Source organism: Ovis aries, chromosome 9, assembly GCF_016772045.2.
Source record: "Ovis aries strain OAR_USU_Benz2616 breed Rambouillet chromosome 9, ARS-UI_Ramb_v3.0, whole genome shotgun sequence".
Classification (NCBI taxonomy): domain Eukaryota; kingdom Metazoa; phylum Chordata; class Mammalia; order Artiodactyla; family Bovidae; genus Ovis; species Ovis aries.
This window is the reverse complement of record NC_056062.1, coordinates 78,618,616-78,637,477: the sequence shown is the minus strand read 5'-3', so window position 1 is coordinate 78,637,477 and position 18,862 is coordinate 78,618,616. Positions and strand designations below refer to the sequence as shown.

The following is an 18,862-nucleotide window of genomic DNA, read 5'->3' as shown; positions in this document are numbered from 1 at the left end:
TCTCTTTATTCTAAAAATAAAAGTATGTACACAGTCATGCTTAAGGATTTTAGAACATTTTCCCTTAAAGGAAAGCTATCCTAAATACTAGAGGCCAAATACATACTTAAGTAGATCAGTATGAAATTGAGTCAAGAGTATGAACTGATATATTTCTTGAATGCCTTCTCTTACACTGTTACCTTGCTCTGCAAGTTAGAGGTTGCTTTAATTTGATACTTATTTCAAATATTAATACAAAACAGGTTTCCCCTAAATTACAAAATAAAGACTTGAGAGGGATGTTCATTTAACTTAGAGAACATGCATTAAATTGTTACCAACAGGTAAACTGATATAGATGCTACTGTTTTTAATGTTTCAGTTATGAAACAGAAAACGGGATGAAAAACTCTCTAAGTATATTTTAAAGTAATCTTTAGCTGTTTTTTTTCCTTTTTTAAATATAAATTTATTTTAATTGGAAGCTAATTACTTTACAATACTGTATTGGTTTTGCCATACATTGACATGAATCTACCACAGGTGTACACGTGTTCCTCATCCTAAACCCACTCCCACCTCCCTTCCCATACCATCCCTCTGGGTCATCCCAGTGCACCAGCCCCGAGCATCCTGTATCATGCATCAAACCTGGACTGGCAATCCATTTCACATATGATATTATACATGTTTCAATGCCATTCTCCCAAATCATCCCAGCCTCTCCCTCTCCCACAGAGTCCAAAAGTCTGTTCTATACATCTGTGCCTCTTTGGCTGTCTCACATGCAGGGTTATCGTTACCATCATTCTAAATTCCATATATATGTGTTAGTATACTGTATTGGTGTTTTTTTTTTTTCTGGCTTACTTCACTCTGTATAATAGGCTCCAGTTTCATCCACCTCATTAGAACTGATTCAAATGTATTCTTTTTAATGGCTGAGTAATACTCCATTGTGTATATGTACCACAGCTTTCTTATCCATTCGTCTGCTGATGGACATTTAGGTTGCTTCCATGTCCTGGCTATTGTAAACTGTGCTGCGATGAACATTGGGGTACACGTGTCTCTTTCAATTCTGGTTTCCTCAGTGTGTATGCCCAGCAGTGAGATTGCTGGGTCATGTGGCAGTTCTAGTTCCAGTTTTTTAAGGAATCTCCACACTGTTCTCCATAGTGGCTGTACTAGTTTGCATTCCCACCAAGAGTGTAAAAGGGTTGCTTTTTCTCCACACCCTCTCCAGCATCTATTGCATGTAGACTTTAGGATAGCAGCCATTCTGACTGGCATGAAATGGTAATTTCTCTGATAATGAGAGATGTTGAGCATCTTTTCATGTGTTTGTTAGCCATCTGTATGTCTTCTTTGGAGAAATGTCTGTTTAGCTCTTTGGCCCATTGTTTGATTGGGTTATTTTACTGGAACTGAGATGCACAAATTGCTTATATATTTTCGAGATTAATTATTTGTCAGTTGCTTCATTTGCTATTATTTTCTCCCATTCTGAAGGCTGTCTTTTCACCTTGCTTATAATTTCCTTTGTTGTGCAGAAGCTTTTAAGTTTAATTAGGTCCCATTTGTTTATTTTTGCTTTTATTTCCAATATTCTGGGGGGCTGGGTCATAGAGGATCCTGCTGTGATTTATGTCGGAGAGTGTTTTGCCTATGTTCTCCTCTAGGAGTTTTATAGTTCCTGTTCTTACATTTAGATCTTTAATCCATTTTGAGTTTGTTTTTGTGTATGGTGTTAGAAAGTATTCTAGTTTCATTCTTTTACAAGTGGTTGACCAGTATCCCCAGCACCACTTGTTAAAGAGATTGTCTTTTCTCCATTGTATATTCTTCCCTCCTTTGTCAAAGATAAGGTGTCCATAGGTACATGGATTTATCTCTGGGCTTTCTATTTTGTACCATTGATCTATATTTCTGTCTTTGTGCCAGTACCACACTGTCTTGATGACTGTGGCTTTGTAGTAGAGCCTGAAGTCAGGCAGGTTGATTCCTCCAGTTCCATTCTTCTTTCTCAAGACTGCTTTGGCTATTCGAGGTTTTTTGTATTTCCATACAAACTGTGAAATTATTTGTTCTAGCTCTGTGAAAAATACCGTTGGTAGCTTGATAGGGATTGCACTGAATCTATAGATTGCTTTGGGTAGTATATTCATTTTCACTATATTGATTCTTCTGATCCATGAACAGGGTATGTTTCTCCATCTATTAGTGTCCCCTTTGATTTCTTTCACCAGTGTTTTATAGTTTTCTATATACAGGTCTTTTGTTTCTTTAGGTAGATATATTCCTAAGTATTTCATTCTTTTCATTGCAATGGTGAATGGAATTGTTACCTTAATTTCTCTGTTTTCTCATTGTTAGTGTATAGGAATGCAAGGCATTTCTGTGTGTTGATTTTATATCCTGCAACTTTACTATATTCATTGATTAGCTCTAGTAATTTTCTGGTGGAGTCTTTAGGGTTTTCTATGTAGAGGATCAAGTCATCTGCAAACAGTGAGAGTTTTTCTTCTTTTCCAATTTGGATTCTTTTTATTTCTTTTTCTGCTCTGATTGCTGTGGCCATACACCACATCAACAAATTGAAAAATAAAAGCCATATGATTATCTCAATAGATGCAGAGAAAGCCTTTGACAAAATTCAACATCCATTTATGATAAAAACACTCCAGAAAGCAGGAACAGAAGAAACATACCTCAACATAATAAAAGCTATATATGACAAACCCACAGCAAACATTATCCTCAATGGTGAAAAATTGAAAGCATTTCCTCTAAAGTCAGGAACAAGACAAGGGTGTCCACTCTCACCACTACTATTCAACATAGTTTTGGAAGTCTTTAGCTGTTTAGATGCCACGTGATTTTTTTCTAACCTTTCAGAATAATAACTATAAACGGAGATGATGGTGTTTGCCTTGATTTTTTCTAAGCTCCTTTGCATGAATTCTGTTTGTTTTCACAGTTAAACATATTCCCTCACCTGGAGCCATGGATATCAGAGATGTCCTATTACTAGAAAAGGGGTTTCAACTGGCGGAGCAGTTGCCCATTTCTGAAAAACGGTTTTTCACGGTTCATTGAAAAAAGGAGGAAAGATTCTCACCCCAAGAAAACCACACATATGGTCCACATGGAAACTGCAACATCAGCAGAGATACTCTACAGCAGCTAGAACTGGACTGTGCCAGAATAAGACCGGCCATCTTCAGATGACCAGGTTCATGTGATGAGCTTGGCCTCTTCTGGCCTTCCTCTAGCCTGCTCCTCACCCCTCCCTCTCACTGCCCATCTCCCCAAGAGCGAGACCCAGAAGAGGAGAAAGCATACCGACTATCTTAAACCACTGTGGTGACCTGTCCTGAGACACAGGGTAGGGAATGATCAGGTGAGATTTAAATTATATTTGAGCATCACATTTTAAACTAGTCAGACTTTTACTAACCAAAAGTAACCAGAAACTTGTAGCATTTGTTGAAAGGCAAGTTAGGGGGCAGAAAAAGGAGATTAGAGAATGTATCCACTGTTTGCCATTTCAGGTTTATACCCAATGAATTGTAACTGTGAATCTGCCTTCAATGCAGGAGACCTAGGTTCCATTCATCCCTGGGTTGGGAAGATTCCCTGGAGAAGGGAATAGCAACCCACTCCAGTATTCTTGCCATGGACAGAGGAGCCTGGCAGGCTACAGTCCATGAGGTCGCAAAGAACTGGACACAACTAAGTGATTAACACACACAAAAAGTGTTTACATTTAAAAATGTACCAGCATGAATCATGATACCAGGATGAATCCTCAAAGAGCTAAGAACACAAAATCTGGTAGCTGAAACTATGAAGTTCTAGTTTAGACTGATACAGCCCCCAATTAGAAAAAAAAAAAAAAAGTAAAATGTCAGCCCTGGTAAATTCTCAAGTGACAGCTGTTATCTGCCTGCTTAAGTAAGCTTGACTCAGCTTATATCCAAGGCTAGATAAAGCCAGTCTCCACTGCTCACTGCTCCTTCTCTGCTGGCCTAGGACTCCCTAAAAATGCACTTTTGGTAACTCTCTCTTACTTCAAGGCTCTCTTTGTGTGATCTCACGTACTCTAGGCCAAATATTCCCAGAATCATAGCTTCATCCTGTATTTTCAACTATCTAGTGTACCGTATGGCCTCCAGACATTACAAACTTAATCCATCTGCAACAGAATCAGCTCACCCTCCAAACCCAATCTCCAAAACCCCTTCTTCCTTTCTCTCTACTCTGTATCTCAAACAATGGCAACATCATCAATCTAACTCTCTAGATCAGAAAACCTTTTCTTCATTCTAATCCCCTATATACAATTGGTCATCATATCCAGATGATTCTTAAATCTAGGATATTTCTTAAAGAGAATCTCTCATCACTAATTTCACCGTCTTTGTCTTAACCATTTGACAATTTCAACAGGCTTTAATATAGCCATCCTAGGGTCCCAGTCTATCCGATTCCTATCTGCTTCACTCTAACACTAAAAAACCAATTTGATAAGGGTTACTCTCCTGATAAGAACTCTGCACTAGTTATCCACTGCCCACAGAATTAAGGCTGAATACCTGCTTAGCAGTTAAGACCTTCACAACCTAGGTCACTCCCAAATCATTCCCAATATTACTCTGTTTTGCAGGCACTGTCTCCTTTAGGACCTGTTCTCACATTCAGCTGAAGTGTGCAGAAGAGCCTTTTTCTGTGTTTCTTGCTAAGCCAACTTGCTTTGTATCTGCACCTTTGTCTGCACCATATGTGAAATCTACTTTATTCCAACGGTCATCATCAGTTTTGCCTCCATCTACAGTTTGGGTTCAGTGCCACCATTTACCCATCTTCTATTTTTCTTGATTTCAGGCTCAAGCTACAGCCTGTTCACTAAAGGCTTAACAACAGTGTAGTTGTCAAGGGCAATTAATTGTACAGGGCAAACTCTGCAGTCATATCTCCCAGGTTCAAATTTTAGCTCTGCCACCCAGAGGCTATGTGACTTCGACTATGAACTTATTAGCTCTCTCTGTCTTAGTTTCCTCAGTTTTTCTTTTTCCTTTTTTAAAGGGGAGGGGGGAGAAATTACAACAGTACCTTCTGCAAAAGGATCACTTTCAAGAAAATGCTTTGAAATGTACTCAGCACACAATAAATTCTCAATGTTTATTAGCTATTATTTCTACTAATAATTAACACCCAGAAGCAAAAGGACAGGGAAAATCCTGAGCAGTAAAATTACACAGGTAGACAAAACTGAACTTATCACTTTAAACTGAAAAGAACTGATGAGTCAGAAAAATAATCTCAGATGCTGACATGTTAAACTTTATGCAGCATCCTATCCCGAGTTCCAGCAAAATGTGGAATAGGCTCAGAACGGATGGAAGCCTCAGACTTCCAGCGTGGAGTCAAGAGAAAGAAAGGTATAAATGAGTACAGACAAGGAAGAAATTCTTATAAGTGAGAGCAACTGATGTAAAAAATAAAAAGAAACTCAAAGATTGACTAAGTTATGGAAAATGCTTAAAAAATGACAAAAAAGGTGAATTTTTACCATATCTAAAGAGCTGCTGTTAACTGACTACTACATTGGTCAGGGTTGGATAATTTATTAATTTCATCTATTTCAAGAATATTTTTCAGTAAGACTATACCTATAATTCTAAAGTAAAGGAAAAATGGAAAGGCAGAATTTGTTTGCAGCCTTAGCTGTAATTCACTGATTTCTGTGAATCAAAGGGGAACTTAACCATCTGGTGTCTATTGGGCCTTATATGCCAAGTGATACTCAGTGTTCACAGTCAGGGTAAGAATAATTGAATATTTAAAATCAAAGTCAGGCAATTTTCAGGAGTTTTGTACCATCACTGAAGTTCTAAGGAGTTAAAGTCAGTAAATTTCTTTTCATCAAAGATTATAATCATGAAAATGACTGTTTCAGAACTTTCTTCCATGGCAATAATAATCCATAACTAACTACTCATTTCATTTGACTAGTTAGTAAAAGTGTGTGGCTGATTATCAGCTTTTTGCACATCTAAATATTTTTAGCCATGACTATTAGCTTAATTTGCATTCTCATATTAAGGGAGAGAAAAAAACTAAATTGAAGGATTAACTGAGATTTTTATAAGACACTAATAAGAAACAGCTTTAATTATGAGTATACTGCATATCAAATTTAATATGCACCATTACTCAATTCATGAAGGGGAAAAAAAAGCTCCTTTGTTAAAAGCCATTAAAATGTGTCTTAAAAATAAATCAATATAATTAAGTATCTCTATATCAAAATTCTTTTATCTGCTACTATATGTTAGTTTGATATCCTCTTTTGCTTATCTCTGTATGATCTGTCTATATTTCTGGAAAGATGGTTCTATTACTGATGGACAAAATTATAAAATAAAACTAGTCTGGTTCTAAATCAAGACAACTAGGTTTTGATTTTTTAAAAGTTGTAATTTACTGGAATGTCTTCTAATCCAAAGGATCCAGCCTAATGAAAGCTTTCTACATTTAACAAATGAGAGGTAGAATGGAATAAGTTTCCAACCTAAAATTACGACGAGAGAGAAAGGTGCATTAGTTTAACCAGGCCAACAAATCTAATGGACCCAAAATGAACTACGTACCTGTAACTGTGAAAGATACAGATCAGGAAGTATGATGGAATCAGTTACGGGAAGGGCTCTGACACTAAGCCTGAATCAAGCATGAATGTACCCACACAGTTTCAGACTTGAAGACATTTCATTTAGGATGGTTAAACTAAAAAAAGGACTCTTCTATTGTCAACACAGCCTGATAGCTAGTGAGGTTCAGTCAATCCTAACAACTTGTTTGAAGTCTCATGGCTCATTTAAGAAGTAAATACTGAGAGACATGGGTCTTAAATTAGAAGGCAATAAGTTTTATTGTCCACTCTATAATCCTAAATTCCACTGTTGGTTCTTAACATGTTTTTTTCACATAATCACCCAGCAGTCTCCACTGCTTATTGACTAAACATTCAAAATGAGGTTATGAACAAAAAGTGCACTTAGCGAAAATAACTTCCTAAGACATCAACATTAGCCACAACATGCTTAAGAGTATTAACATCTTTGTTTTAAAATGTAAAGTAGCCAATTTTTCAACACACTCTTCTAGATAAATGACCGTCTTAAAAGAATAAATTACCATGAGCAAAGTTTAGGCTTTTTACAACTCTTTGGGAAACCATTTTTCTTTTTGCCACGTGCTTTAAACATCGTAATAAATTCCAACATGGTGACAAGAACCCACACACTGCACCTGTGCTTTCTATCTTAATTAATCCACGAAGTACAGGCCTGCTCACTTTAATTTGTAAAGGAAATGATGATATAGTGAGTTTTAACTTAAGGCATTAATTACCTAAGCAAGCAGAATTAGCTTAATGTTTCAGTAGATCTTGCCTAGACACAAGCCCCAAAACAAATCTTCTGAAATTTTGGAAGCCTTTCACAGCCTATTTAGGAATAGAAAGCAAAATGCTCACTCTACCTGAGGTGTCCAAATGGATTAAATTATACTGAGGGAAAAAACAGGGCAAGGGTTTAGAGATGCTAAAGTTTTTGTGGTCTTTACCACAGAATTAATTAAATTCAGTTTAGCTGCCTGGTGACCACTAATATTTTTTTCCCTACTTGTCTATGAATGCTTATCTTTGAAGAAGGCCCCCCACTCTTTCAAAACAAAGGTTACGACTGTCTTAACGCTGCAGTAGACTGATGGCCAAAATCTTATAAAAAGTCACCACGGACCTAGACAATCACACGCTGCAACTGTGCACGCAGCACACCATCTGTTGGATGCAACTGCCAGCCCGGATTTCGTGAGCTGGCGAAGGACTGCAACAGTCAAGAATGTTGCAAGTGTTTCAAAGTGCAGGGTTCTCATTAATTTTAATTTCCTGTTGGCGCTCGAAGGGAAGAGTGAGCAGCGAAAGCACGGTGTGCCACAAACGCTCCAGTTTAGGCTGCACGTACACCTGTGATCATAAACGCTTCTCCAGGGCTGGCCACTCAAGAGCTTGAGATTCTGTGTTTATTTCTTCTTTACCCAAGAAGAAATAAATCTGAAGGATCTATAGTTATCTTCTCATACTGGGGTAATACTCTTGCAAACATCTGGAAATACTTGACAGGAATCACTTAATTAATGCAAAACTAATCGATGACAATATGCTTAAAGACTTCCCTCGGCGGAAGTGCTTTCCTTGGTGTACACAAACGAGTAGGGTCTGAGGAGAACAGGCAGTTCTTTGACTCAGGAGTGCACCACGAGGGAAGTTGTGAGCCAGCATCTCTTTAAAGAGCAAAGGCGCTCTCGGGTATTTAAGTAGCAAAAGCAGATGGCAGCATACTGCAACGCTGCTGAAAACTGGCAGATGCTGTTGGCTGAAGTTTTTACCTCCAGGCTCCCTAAAGGGCCTGGGTGGCTGAGGGCTTTCCAAAGGCCTGGCATCACTACAAGCATTTGCGTGGGCTCCTAGACCCCACCACTATCTCCACTTCATCACCCTCCACCGCTGCTGGCTGCTCTGGTGGGCAGAAAAAATCCTAAGAGGGGAAGATGCCTAAAATGACCCTGTGGCTCCAGAAGTAGGCCAGGTACTTCCTCCTGGTTTACCGCTTTCTGTAGTTGGCAGCACTGAGGTTTCTTGGATTTTATGGGTTTTCTTTTCCCCCCATCACTGTAATGATTTGCCAATCCAGAGTCAGAGGAAGAACTGTAAAAAACTCAGCAAAGCTCAGGGCACATTTATACTTGAAGGAGAGGACTTTATCTGCCTTCTGCACCATTATGGAGACTGTTTCTCCAGTGTTGCCATGGCAGATTTTTGTGTCCCTTAGCTCAAAAGAGCAACACAAACTGAATATTAAAGAAAATTTTTAAAAGTTACCTTACAATTAACAGTACCTTCAGTTTGAGTCAAAAGCAAAACAAAAAATAAATAAATAACTGATTTATCTAATTCCTCTTATACTAGCAATTACTGTCAATCCAATTCCTTTTTTAAAATTTGGAACCAATATGGTGGATTAACAGATGGCTTTTAAAGTTTTTGTTCTTATTCCAAAATCTTTACATTACACAAAGAATATCTATTTAAGTATGAAAGACAGTGTAATTTTTGCAAAACATGATCTTCATACATGCTCTCCAATTAACACTAAACAATCTGGATGCTAAATCTGTTTGGAAATAATTCTAACAAAAACTGAAACATTAGATGAGTGCTGTAATAAACAGATTTGCCTTTTACATTTGTGTTAGAAATTTTCATAGCCACACCCCAAACAGAACTTTATTTAGTAGAGTAAAAATAATTAGTTCAGTTAGCCTCAATACATTTTATCTTATCTTTATGCTACCTTCAAGATAGTAAAATCACAAATTATTTCTCTTATCATCTCCTTATATCCAGGAACATAACAGGAAACAACCAACTGACAGAAAATCTAAAAGACAAATGCTAAAGAAAATACACAAATTAAGCTGCATGCAGACTTCAAGATAAAGAATGCCTCCTACTCTGCACATCTGTCTGGCAGGTGTCCTTCCGAGTTAAGTTCTGCCCTTTTGGAATCTGCTCTGAATACTACAAAAGACAGACAGAGAAGTATTTGCTTTCGTTTTTCTTTTTTGAAAACTCTTTTTCTTAAGGCACAAGGAAAAGCCCTCCATGTCCTGTAAATGCAGTCAAAATGACTTTTGATAGTTTCAAGCAACTTGTATTTCATAGACACAGGAATCATATAAAATCTAATTCTTTTAGAAGGTGTCCTTGAGATCCATCATAAAGAGGGGAGATAAGCGCAGAAACCTGCGCACACTTTATACTTTGATGAGTCACATTTTTAACATTCTATATCTAATATATGACGGAATAAATAAGACCAGATTTCCCTTATCAACACCAGCTGGGGTCTTAAATGGAAACTGGTCTTTCTTTTAGTCCATTTTCTTGTTTTGTAAGCAAAATATTTTATTACATTCTTTACACTTTGTCCCACCTTTGCTTCTTCTTGTCCTACTCTATTTTAGCCTCTTACACACTCTTCCTTTTTTTCAACACACTCACTGCTTCTCTTAGCAATTCTTTATTCATCTTCTGGCAATGATTTCTTTCTTCATCTCTTATTTATTCCCATTTGCATTCCCTCAGTAGCTACTGCAAACATTTTTCACTTTCCTCCAAGTGATGAGAGGGTGGAGTTCACCCTGGAGAAGGAAGAACGCCTGCTCTGGTCATTCCGTCCCCCTCCCCTCTCCCTTCTTACAGCTACATGCCCTGTGTAAGTCAGAAAAGAAATAATCCTGAAAAAATTAAATCCAGTCATATGATCTCATGGAGAATCTTCCCAGCTGTGAATTTATTTTCCTTCTCTCTCTTTTTTTTAAGTTTCACTTTCCATTATTTAGCTCCTCATCTTAACCAATATAGTCTCTTTAGTAAGTCAGCTATTTCTGCTGATTAAGCTTTCTAGTGTCTCCTACGTCTCTCCCTGGTTTTGCTGCTTCTTTTCCATTTTATTACTGTATTATTTAAAGTCTATTTCACACACTTGATTCCCCCACCTCTAGTCTTTTTCTGTCAATCAGTTCTGCATGCTACCATCAAGACCAGTATTCTTAAAACTCTTTTCATCATGCCATTCTCCAACCTAAAATACTTCAGTTGGTTTTCCACTTTCTAGGAAATAAAACTTCAGACTTTGCAATCTTACATTTAAGGCTTCCACCATCTGACCTGAACCCAGCTTTCCATTTTATCTCCCGTATTATTCCAAATGCACTTGAAGGTCTCCACATCATCGTCACCCAATATATCTTGTCATTTCCTACCTCTAAGCTTTTTATTACATGCATCATCCTTTGTACTGCCAGCCTTCCCTTCTCCAACCTTTACTGAGTCCTCTTAGTAAAACCACATAATATCTGAATTATTGCTCTGGATTACAATTTAACACTTTACTAACTTATATTTTGTCTTAACAAATGTATACACACACACACATATTTAAACTCATAGGCTCTAGCACAATCCAAACCGGAAAATAGGACATTTGTTAAGCTAATGTTTTCTAACAAATTTTGGAATTTCCACATAGAAGGATTGCAAAATCTATGACGGGCGGAAAATGTTATCAGAAGTTGGCCACTGGAAAAACTGATGCTCTGACTCAAAACTAGAATGAGCTTAAAAGGGACAGTAGAAGGCCGCATGTCAAAAGCTGTGTGTGAATATTCTAAAAGTGGGGTATGAGATGGCCCTTGCCCAAACCACTAATGGCCTCTGATTTCCTAAATTCATCACTCTAAATTCTGCTGAATTTTTCATTATGACAACTTTCATAGATTATTCACAAAAATGACTGCAATAATTCTCATTCACTTCACAGGACCCTCTGCAGTGCAACTTGGCTATTCTCCTCATCACAAGGTAAAATCCATTTCCACATCCTTTGAATCTGGACTGGCCTGGTGACATATAGCGACCAAGTATAACCACTTTAAAGTGTAGAGTTCAGTGGCATTAAGTATATTTACACTATTGCACTACCAGCATGACACTCCATTCCTAGGACTTTTCTCATCTTCCAAAACTGAAGTTCTGCACTCAAAAAATAATAACTCCCTACTTCCCCTTTCCCCTGTACCTGGCAACCACCATTTTATTTTGTTTCTATGAATTAGATAGACTAGATAGCGCATGTAAGTGGAATCACACAGAATCCTTTTATGTGATTGGCTATCTCACTTAGCTTATTATCTTCACGGTTCATTGATCCATGTTATGGTTTGTGTAAAAATTTCCTTCCTTTTCAGGCTGAAGCATATTTCATTGTATGTATATATCACATTTTGTTTATCTGTTCATCTATCAATGGACACTGGGTTGCTTCCATCTTTTGGCAACTGTGAATAACACTGCTATGAATGTGGATATACAGATACCTATTCAGGTCTTTGCTTTTATTCATTTCTTTTGGGTATATACCCAGAAATGGAATTGCTGGATCACATGGTAATTTATGTTCAATTTTTTTGAGGAATGCCACACTGTTATCCATAGCTGTACCAATCTACATTTCCACGTGCAGTGCACAAGGAAGGGTTCCTTCTAAATTCTCCTCATCCTCACCAACACTTAATTTCTGTCTGTGTGTGTGTGTTTATATAATTAATGGGTGTGAAATAGTATCTCATGGTTTGGACCTGTGTTTCCTTAATGATTAAGGAGATCATTATTTGATGATAACAAACAAATCTTTTCATTTGTTTGCTGGCCATTTGTATATCTTCTTTGGAGAAATACTTATTGGAGTACTCTGACCATTTGTAAATTGGGTTGCTTAGTTTTTTGTTGTTGAGTTATAGTCATTTAGTTGTACGCTGCTGCCCACCAGGCTCCTCTGTTCCTGGGATTCTCCAGGCAAGAACACTGGAGTGGGTTGCCATTTCCTTCTCCAATACGTGAAAGTGAAAAGTGAAAGTGAAGTCGCTCAGTCCTATCTGATTCTTCGCAACCGCATGAACTGTAGCCTACCAGGCTCCTCCGCCCATGGGATTTTCCAGGCAAGAGTACTGGAGTAGGGTGCCATTGCCTTCTCCCATTTAGTTGTATCCTGGGTGCTAACCCCTTATCAGATATATGACTTACATGCTTTCTCCCATTCTGTGGGCTGATGTTTGTCTGCTGATAGTGTACTTTGATGCACAAAAGTTTTAGTTCAGTTTATCTATTTTTTTGTTGTTGTTGCCTCTGCTTTCGGTATCATATCTAAGAAACCACTGCCAAATCCAAAGTCATACAGCTTTCCCCCTGCTTTTCCTATGAGTTTTACAGATACAGTTCTTACACTTATTTAGATCCTTGACTCATTTTGAGTTAATTATTGTATATTGTGTAAGATAAAGGGCCAAATTCATTCTTTTGCTGTGGGCTACTCAGTTTTTCCAGCATTACTTCTTGACAAGGCTATCCTTTCCTCATTGAATGGTCTTAGTACCCTTGTTGAAAACTCATTTGACTGTATATGTGATGGTTTATTTCTGGGCTTTCTATTCATTCCATCAGTCTACATGTCTGTCTGTTTTGATTCCTGTAGCTTTGTAGCAGATCTGAAATGAGGATGAGAATTCCAACTTTGTTTCTCTTTTTCAAGGTTGTTTAGACTATTCAAGTCCCTTGAAATTCCATATGAATTTTACATGGATTTTTCTACTGCTGTAAAAAAACGACATTGGGATTTTAATAGAGATTATATTGAATTTGTAGTTTGCTTTGGACAATGCTGACATCTTAACCAAATTAAGTCTTCCAATCCATGAATATGAGATGTCATTCCATGTATTGGTGTCTTCTTTAGTTTCTTTCAGCAATACACTGTAGTTTTCAGTGTACAGGTCTTTCATCTTCTTGGTTAAGATTATTTCTAAGTACTCATTTTTTGGATGATATTGAATTCTAAACTTAGGGCTCAAAAGACCTTGCAACTTCTTCTATCACCTTCTTGGAACACTGCTACCACAACATAAAACTTCCAGGCTTGCATGATAGGGTGAAATAGCCTAGACAACTCTTAGCACAACGGCCAGACATGAGTGATTTTGGAGATCATTTAGCTCCAGTCAAGCTGCTAGATGATTACAGCCACGTGAGAGACTCCAGGTGAGACTAGGAGAAGAACCACTCAGCTGAACCTGGGCAAACTGCTTACCCACAAAATTGTAAGCAAATAAAATAGTTATTTTAAGCTACTAAATTTTGGGGGTGGCAGCAAAGACTAACCAAAACAGAACTAAATCATTTTATTTGCTATTTCTCAACTATGATTATTTATTCATTACTTTGTGCTCATTTCAAACTGTTTTCCAGAGGCTGTTAAGATTTATTCTGACTGAGTTAAGACAGAGTTCTCTGATGCCAAGTACTCTACATTATTCACTGTGTTCATGAATGATTTAAAGCTTGAGTGGCAAAATTCAAAATAATTTATACGTATTTTCAAAGGAGAGAGCATAAAATTAAATTGTATTAGAAGTATAGAAATACAGATTTCTAATTTATAACCTCAAAATTGAAAAAACAGTAAGGAGATACGATAATTAGTGTATTTCAGACTAACCTGTGCTATTGCTAATAGTTGCTAGCAATTAGTGCTAAATTTACTGAGGAGAGATTTTGAAACTTTATTATCTGATTATTAAAAAACTTAAATAATCACAATATTTAGGAGAAAAGTATTTAACATTAAAAATATCTATAATCCCAAAGCATTTAGAGGCTTGGTGTCTAAGCAAAATGACTTGATATTACTTAAAAATTTTTAACATACACATATATCTAAAATTTTATGTTTTATAACAAAAATGTATTTATTAACAAATAAAGCTATAGTTATTTTAAGTGAAAATCTTACAGAGCAATAGGCAAAAATAAATGCTATTTATGTGTGTGTGCTCAGTTGTATCTGACTCTGTAACCCCATGGACTGTAGCCCACAAGGCTCCTCTGTTCATGGGATTCTCCAGGCAAGAATACTGGAGTGGTCTGCCATTTCCTTCTCCAAAATGCAAATGCTAATACAAAATTACAAATATGTAATACATACTGAAACAAAAATTCACTTAATAAAAATCTCTACCCAATTACAGAACTCACTTGAAAAATTTATTCTCTCACATTGTAGAAAGAGTTATTTTAGAATTCTTTATCTAGCATTATATGTGTTCTTTAAAAAAAATAATAAGGAGAAAATGTAACAAGAGGCAATAGACAAGTTTTTTATGTGGCTCAGATGGTAAAAGAATCTGCCTGCAATACAGGAGACCTGGGTTTGATCCCTGAGTTGGGAAGATCCCCTGGAGAAGGCAATAGCTACTCATTCCAGTATCCTGGCCTAGAGAATTCCATGGACAGTGGAGCCTGGCAGGCTACAGTCTACGGGGTAGAAAAGAGACGGACATGACTGAATGACTTTCACTACTCACTTAGATTTCTAACTAGACATAGAACAGGACTATTTTTTCTGACAAAACAAGTGGAATTAACACTTAAGTAAGAAACTATTTAAGTTAACTTTCAAAGCTGAGGCAAATTCCTCAATGTCTATGTCATAAATACATTCGCATCATTTGTTTAGGAAATTTAATTTACTATCAGAAATATCTCATATTTGCATCATTTAAAACATCTTCTGAAACAGTTATCAGTTTTGTTCTAGAGTCCTAAGTGTTTCTTTAAATTTGGGCTATAATTTATTTAACCACGAGCAGTTACTTACACTTCTCTGAAACTACATTTCAACAAACAGACTACAATTTCACCACTCTTCTACCCATATATGGTAACACACTGAATATTAAAATATAATCCATAATTTTAATCATACACAAGTGCATACACACACACACACACACACAACCTATTTCTTTCTAGGATGACAAAACAAAGAGAAAAGAATTATGGAAGAAGTAAAATGTACTTACAAAGTCAAAGTCTCCATCTTGAGGAACTTTCCAGTTATCAGGAAAAACATTTTTGGACATAGGGAAGGGTTCATGCATATTCTGATTACAGTTTTCATGACTCTTATTCTTGAAGTCCTGTTTATCAAAGTAATCCATGAAAGATGGCCTTTGTACTTGTGCTGAAGTTGCATTTCCTTAGGTAAATGAAGAACACAAGGAGGCATAAGTTCTTACATTTACTAAGAGAACTATAAGCTTTATTAAAATATGATTTTTTATTACTGTAATACATTTTCACTAGTCAGATTTAAGGACAGCATAGTTAATGAAGAAAACATAGTAAGTAAAATAAAAATGAAAAAACAAAAATATCTAAGGCAAATAGATTGCCTTCACCCAATGATAAGGCAGAGATCTGTAATATCCTTAGATTGTAGAAACATCTCAGAATTTCGGCAGAATCTTTATCATAATTTTATTGAAAATCATTTCAAATACATTTGAAATCTGTCAAAGAAAGGAAACACTTTAAACCTCAGCCTTTGTTCATAAGACCTTCAAGCCGACATTGTTGTCCCTGGCGACCAGCATCAGCTGTGAGGAGCTATGGCTGCTAAGACTCGCCCAGCTTCCTCCTGAGCCTCTTTGGCTACTTCCTCACAGTCTCTCTAGCTGACTCTACCTCCTCCTGCAACTCCCATGGTTTCACCTGTCATATTTTCACCTGTGCTCCCTAATGCTATTTCTCCAGCCCAGACCTTGCTCCTAGGTTCTCTAACTTTCCAACAGCTCAATTCCTGGACCTGCGGTGAATTAGAGTTACCCTGAATTTACCAGTTCTAAAGCTAGATCCAAGATCTTTTCCTTCAAGCCTGAGGCTTCTCCAGATGTTCTGTCGGCCAAAGTTAACATTCTTTACTTAATCCCCAAAGTGATCAAGTCGAGAATGAACCCAGACTCTCTTTTCCCATCAAACCAAACTGATCATCAGGTTTTCAATGCTACTGCTCTATCTGCCACCGCTACTGTCTTAGCTAAGCTTCTAGTCTGTTCTTGCTGAGGCCACTGTAGCACATCCTCCAAACTGGTGTCCGTGCCTTACCTCAGTTTTTATTTTAGTCACACGGATGATGTAGTGACCTTTCTAAACACAAATCAAATCATGCCTTTCTTCTGCTTAGGATCTTTCAGTGACTCCTCATTTCCTATGCTGAATGATTAAAGCAGAGAATAAACAGAATAACTAGACTTTCCCAGCAATTTTCAAACTTGATTCCTTAAAGCCCCAGTGTCCCCCAAAAAGATACTAAGTATCCATCTATCTGTATGGCTGAGTTCCCTTCCCTGCTCACCTAAAACTATCACAACATTGTTAATCTGCTATATACCTCAGTACAAAAATTAAAAAGTTCAAAAAAACCCTAAGTGACCACCACAAAGACACTTCCCTATGCAGTTCTCCACATAGTAAGTTACCTGTCATCTTAAAAATTTCTTGTGACAGGATGTACACTTCTCCACAAGGAAGCCTGTTGGGCTATTCTAAGTTACAGAAAGTCTTTTTTAAACTGTGAACTTGAAGTATGTCTTTTTACAATTTAAACTCATGTTTCAAGTGAATTTCTCTTTCATACACCAGTCCTTCAGATATCTGAAGACAGATAATGGCTCCATTTTGGCTATCTTTTTCGGGTGAAACATCGACAGCTCCTTTCGTGTAACATTTTTTTGAGATGCATCACCATCTGGTTTACTGGCCTATGGAGACATTCCAGTCTCTAAATGATCCTCTAAAATCGGACATAACACTGCTAACAGTAACACGGCCAATCCAGAGTGTATTTGTAATAGCACTAATGTAGCTTAAAACTATAGTTAGTATTATGAAAACTAGATAACACTATTGGCTCAGGATGAGCTATGAAGCAATTTTGTAAACATTTTCTGCAATCAGTCAAAGTAAAAGTCCCATAAGAAATGAGTGGTGGCAATAGGAAGGAAAGAGGCAGAACAATACTTGGGGCTGACAGAAGAAAACAAGGACATCGCTGAGAAATTTTATTCCAGGAATCTCCTTTTGCATTCACAACAGTCCTGAGCCTCCTTCTAACTTGATCCTAATCAGAAGCTCCTTTCCCAGTTATAGGAGCCACCACAAACACCCTAGGGTCTCACAGTGAACAAATCATAACCTAATATCCAGAGGCGCTCCCTTTCGGAAGATGACAGGGGTCTCTCCTGTGGGGAGGAGAGGCCATGTAACTCAGTTTTGACCAGTGACACATAAGAAGAAGGATCCTAGGAAAACTCTGTTTTCTTGATACACACATCGCCCCTCTGTTTCTTCTTGCTCTTCTCTGCCTGGAGTGCAGACTTAACAGCTGAATATCTGACAGTTATTCTGCAAGCAGGAAGATGAGAGTACTACCCTAAAGATGAAAGAATCTACCCTAAAGAAAGACTCTCTAATGATGTCATGAAATCCCTCTACCAATGTAGGACACTCTGCTTCTGGATTTTTTGTTAAATGAGAAAAGAAATTCATCCCACTCTATTTAACCCATTGTTATTTGGTTCTTCTGGTACCTATTACCAAATTTTCTCCCTAATTATTACATTTCTGTTCCCAAGCAGAGGATATAGGAAGATATAGGAGCAGCAACCTTCGATTTTAACTGCAACTACATAACACCTCAATTTGAAACTTGGAATTCACTAATACTTAGTGGTTCGATTATCACTACATTTCAGGCCGATCTCAAAATCTTGACTGTCGGAGTCCACACTCAAAATTTTCAAAAATAACCCATTTCTACATTAGAAATAAACATTTTCACAGAAAGTTAACAGAAGTCCAAAAATCAACTGAAATAAAAGGAGGTAGTCTGTTTCATCGGAGAAAGCAATGGCACCCCACTCTAGTACTCTTGCCTGGAAAATCCCATGGACAGAGGAGCCTGGTGGGCTGCAGTCCATGGGATCGCTAAGGGTCGGACATGACTGAGCGACTTCACTTTCACTTTTCACTTTTATGCATTGGAGAAGGAAATGGCAACCCACTCCAGTGTTCTTGCCTGGAGAATCCCAGGGATGGGGCAGCCTGGTGGGCTGCTGTCTACGGCGACACACAGGGTTGGACACGACTGAAGCGACTTTATAGTAGTCTGTTTCATTAGATTTTTCTGTTTGGATGATGTCAAAACAAGGTATCATTAACCAAGACATCCCTCTACACAATTTTTTCAAATGTATGTGCTTATACTTTTAACTATTTTCCATCATTTAGTTTAAAACCTACTATCAACATCTAGAGTATACACTTTTTACATACAAAGAAAATTTTAAAAACAAT

The 18,862-nt window shown here is 37.3% G+C and overlaps 1 protein-coding gene across 5 annotated transcripts in view; it reads right to left on the bottom strand.

Moving 5' to 3' along the window:
- Nucleotides 1-18,862, bottom strand: part of STK3 (serine/threonine kinase 3) — a 309,832-nt gene that overhangs the window by 56,124 nt on the left and 234,846 nt on the right. For all 5 annotated transcript variants that reach the window (XM_027973184.3, XM_042254446.2, XM_060393931.1 and 2 more), the window contains one exon: nt 15,529-15,704. In XM_027973184.3, the coding sequence (XP_027828985.1) occupies nt 15,529-15,704 (176 nt within the window). The remainder of the gene's footprint in view (nt 1-15,528; nt 15,705-18,862) is intronic.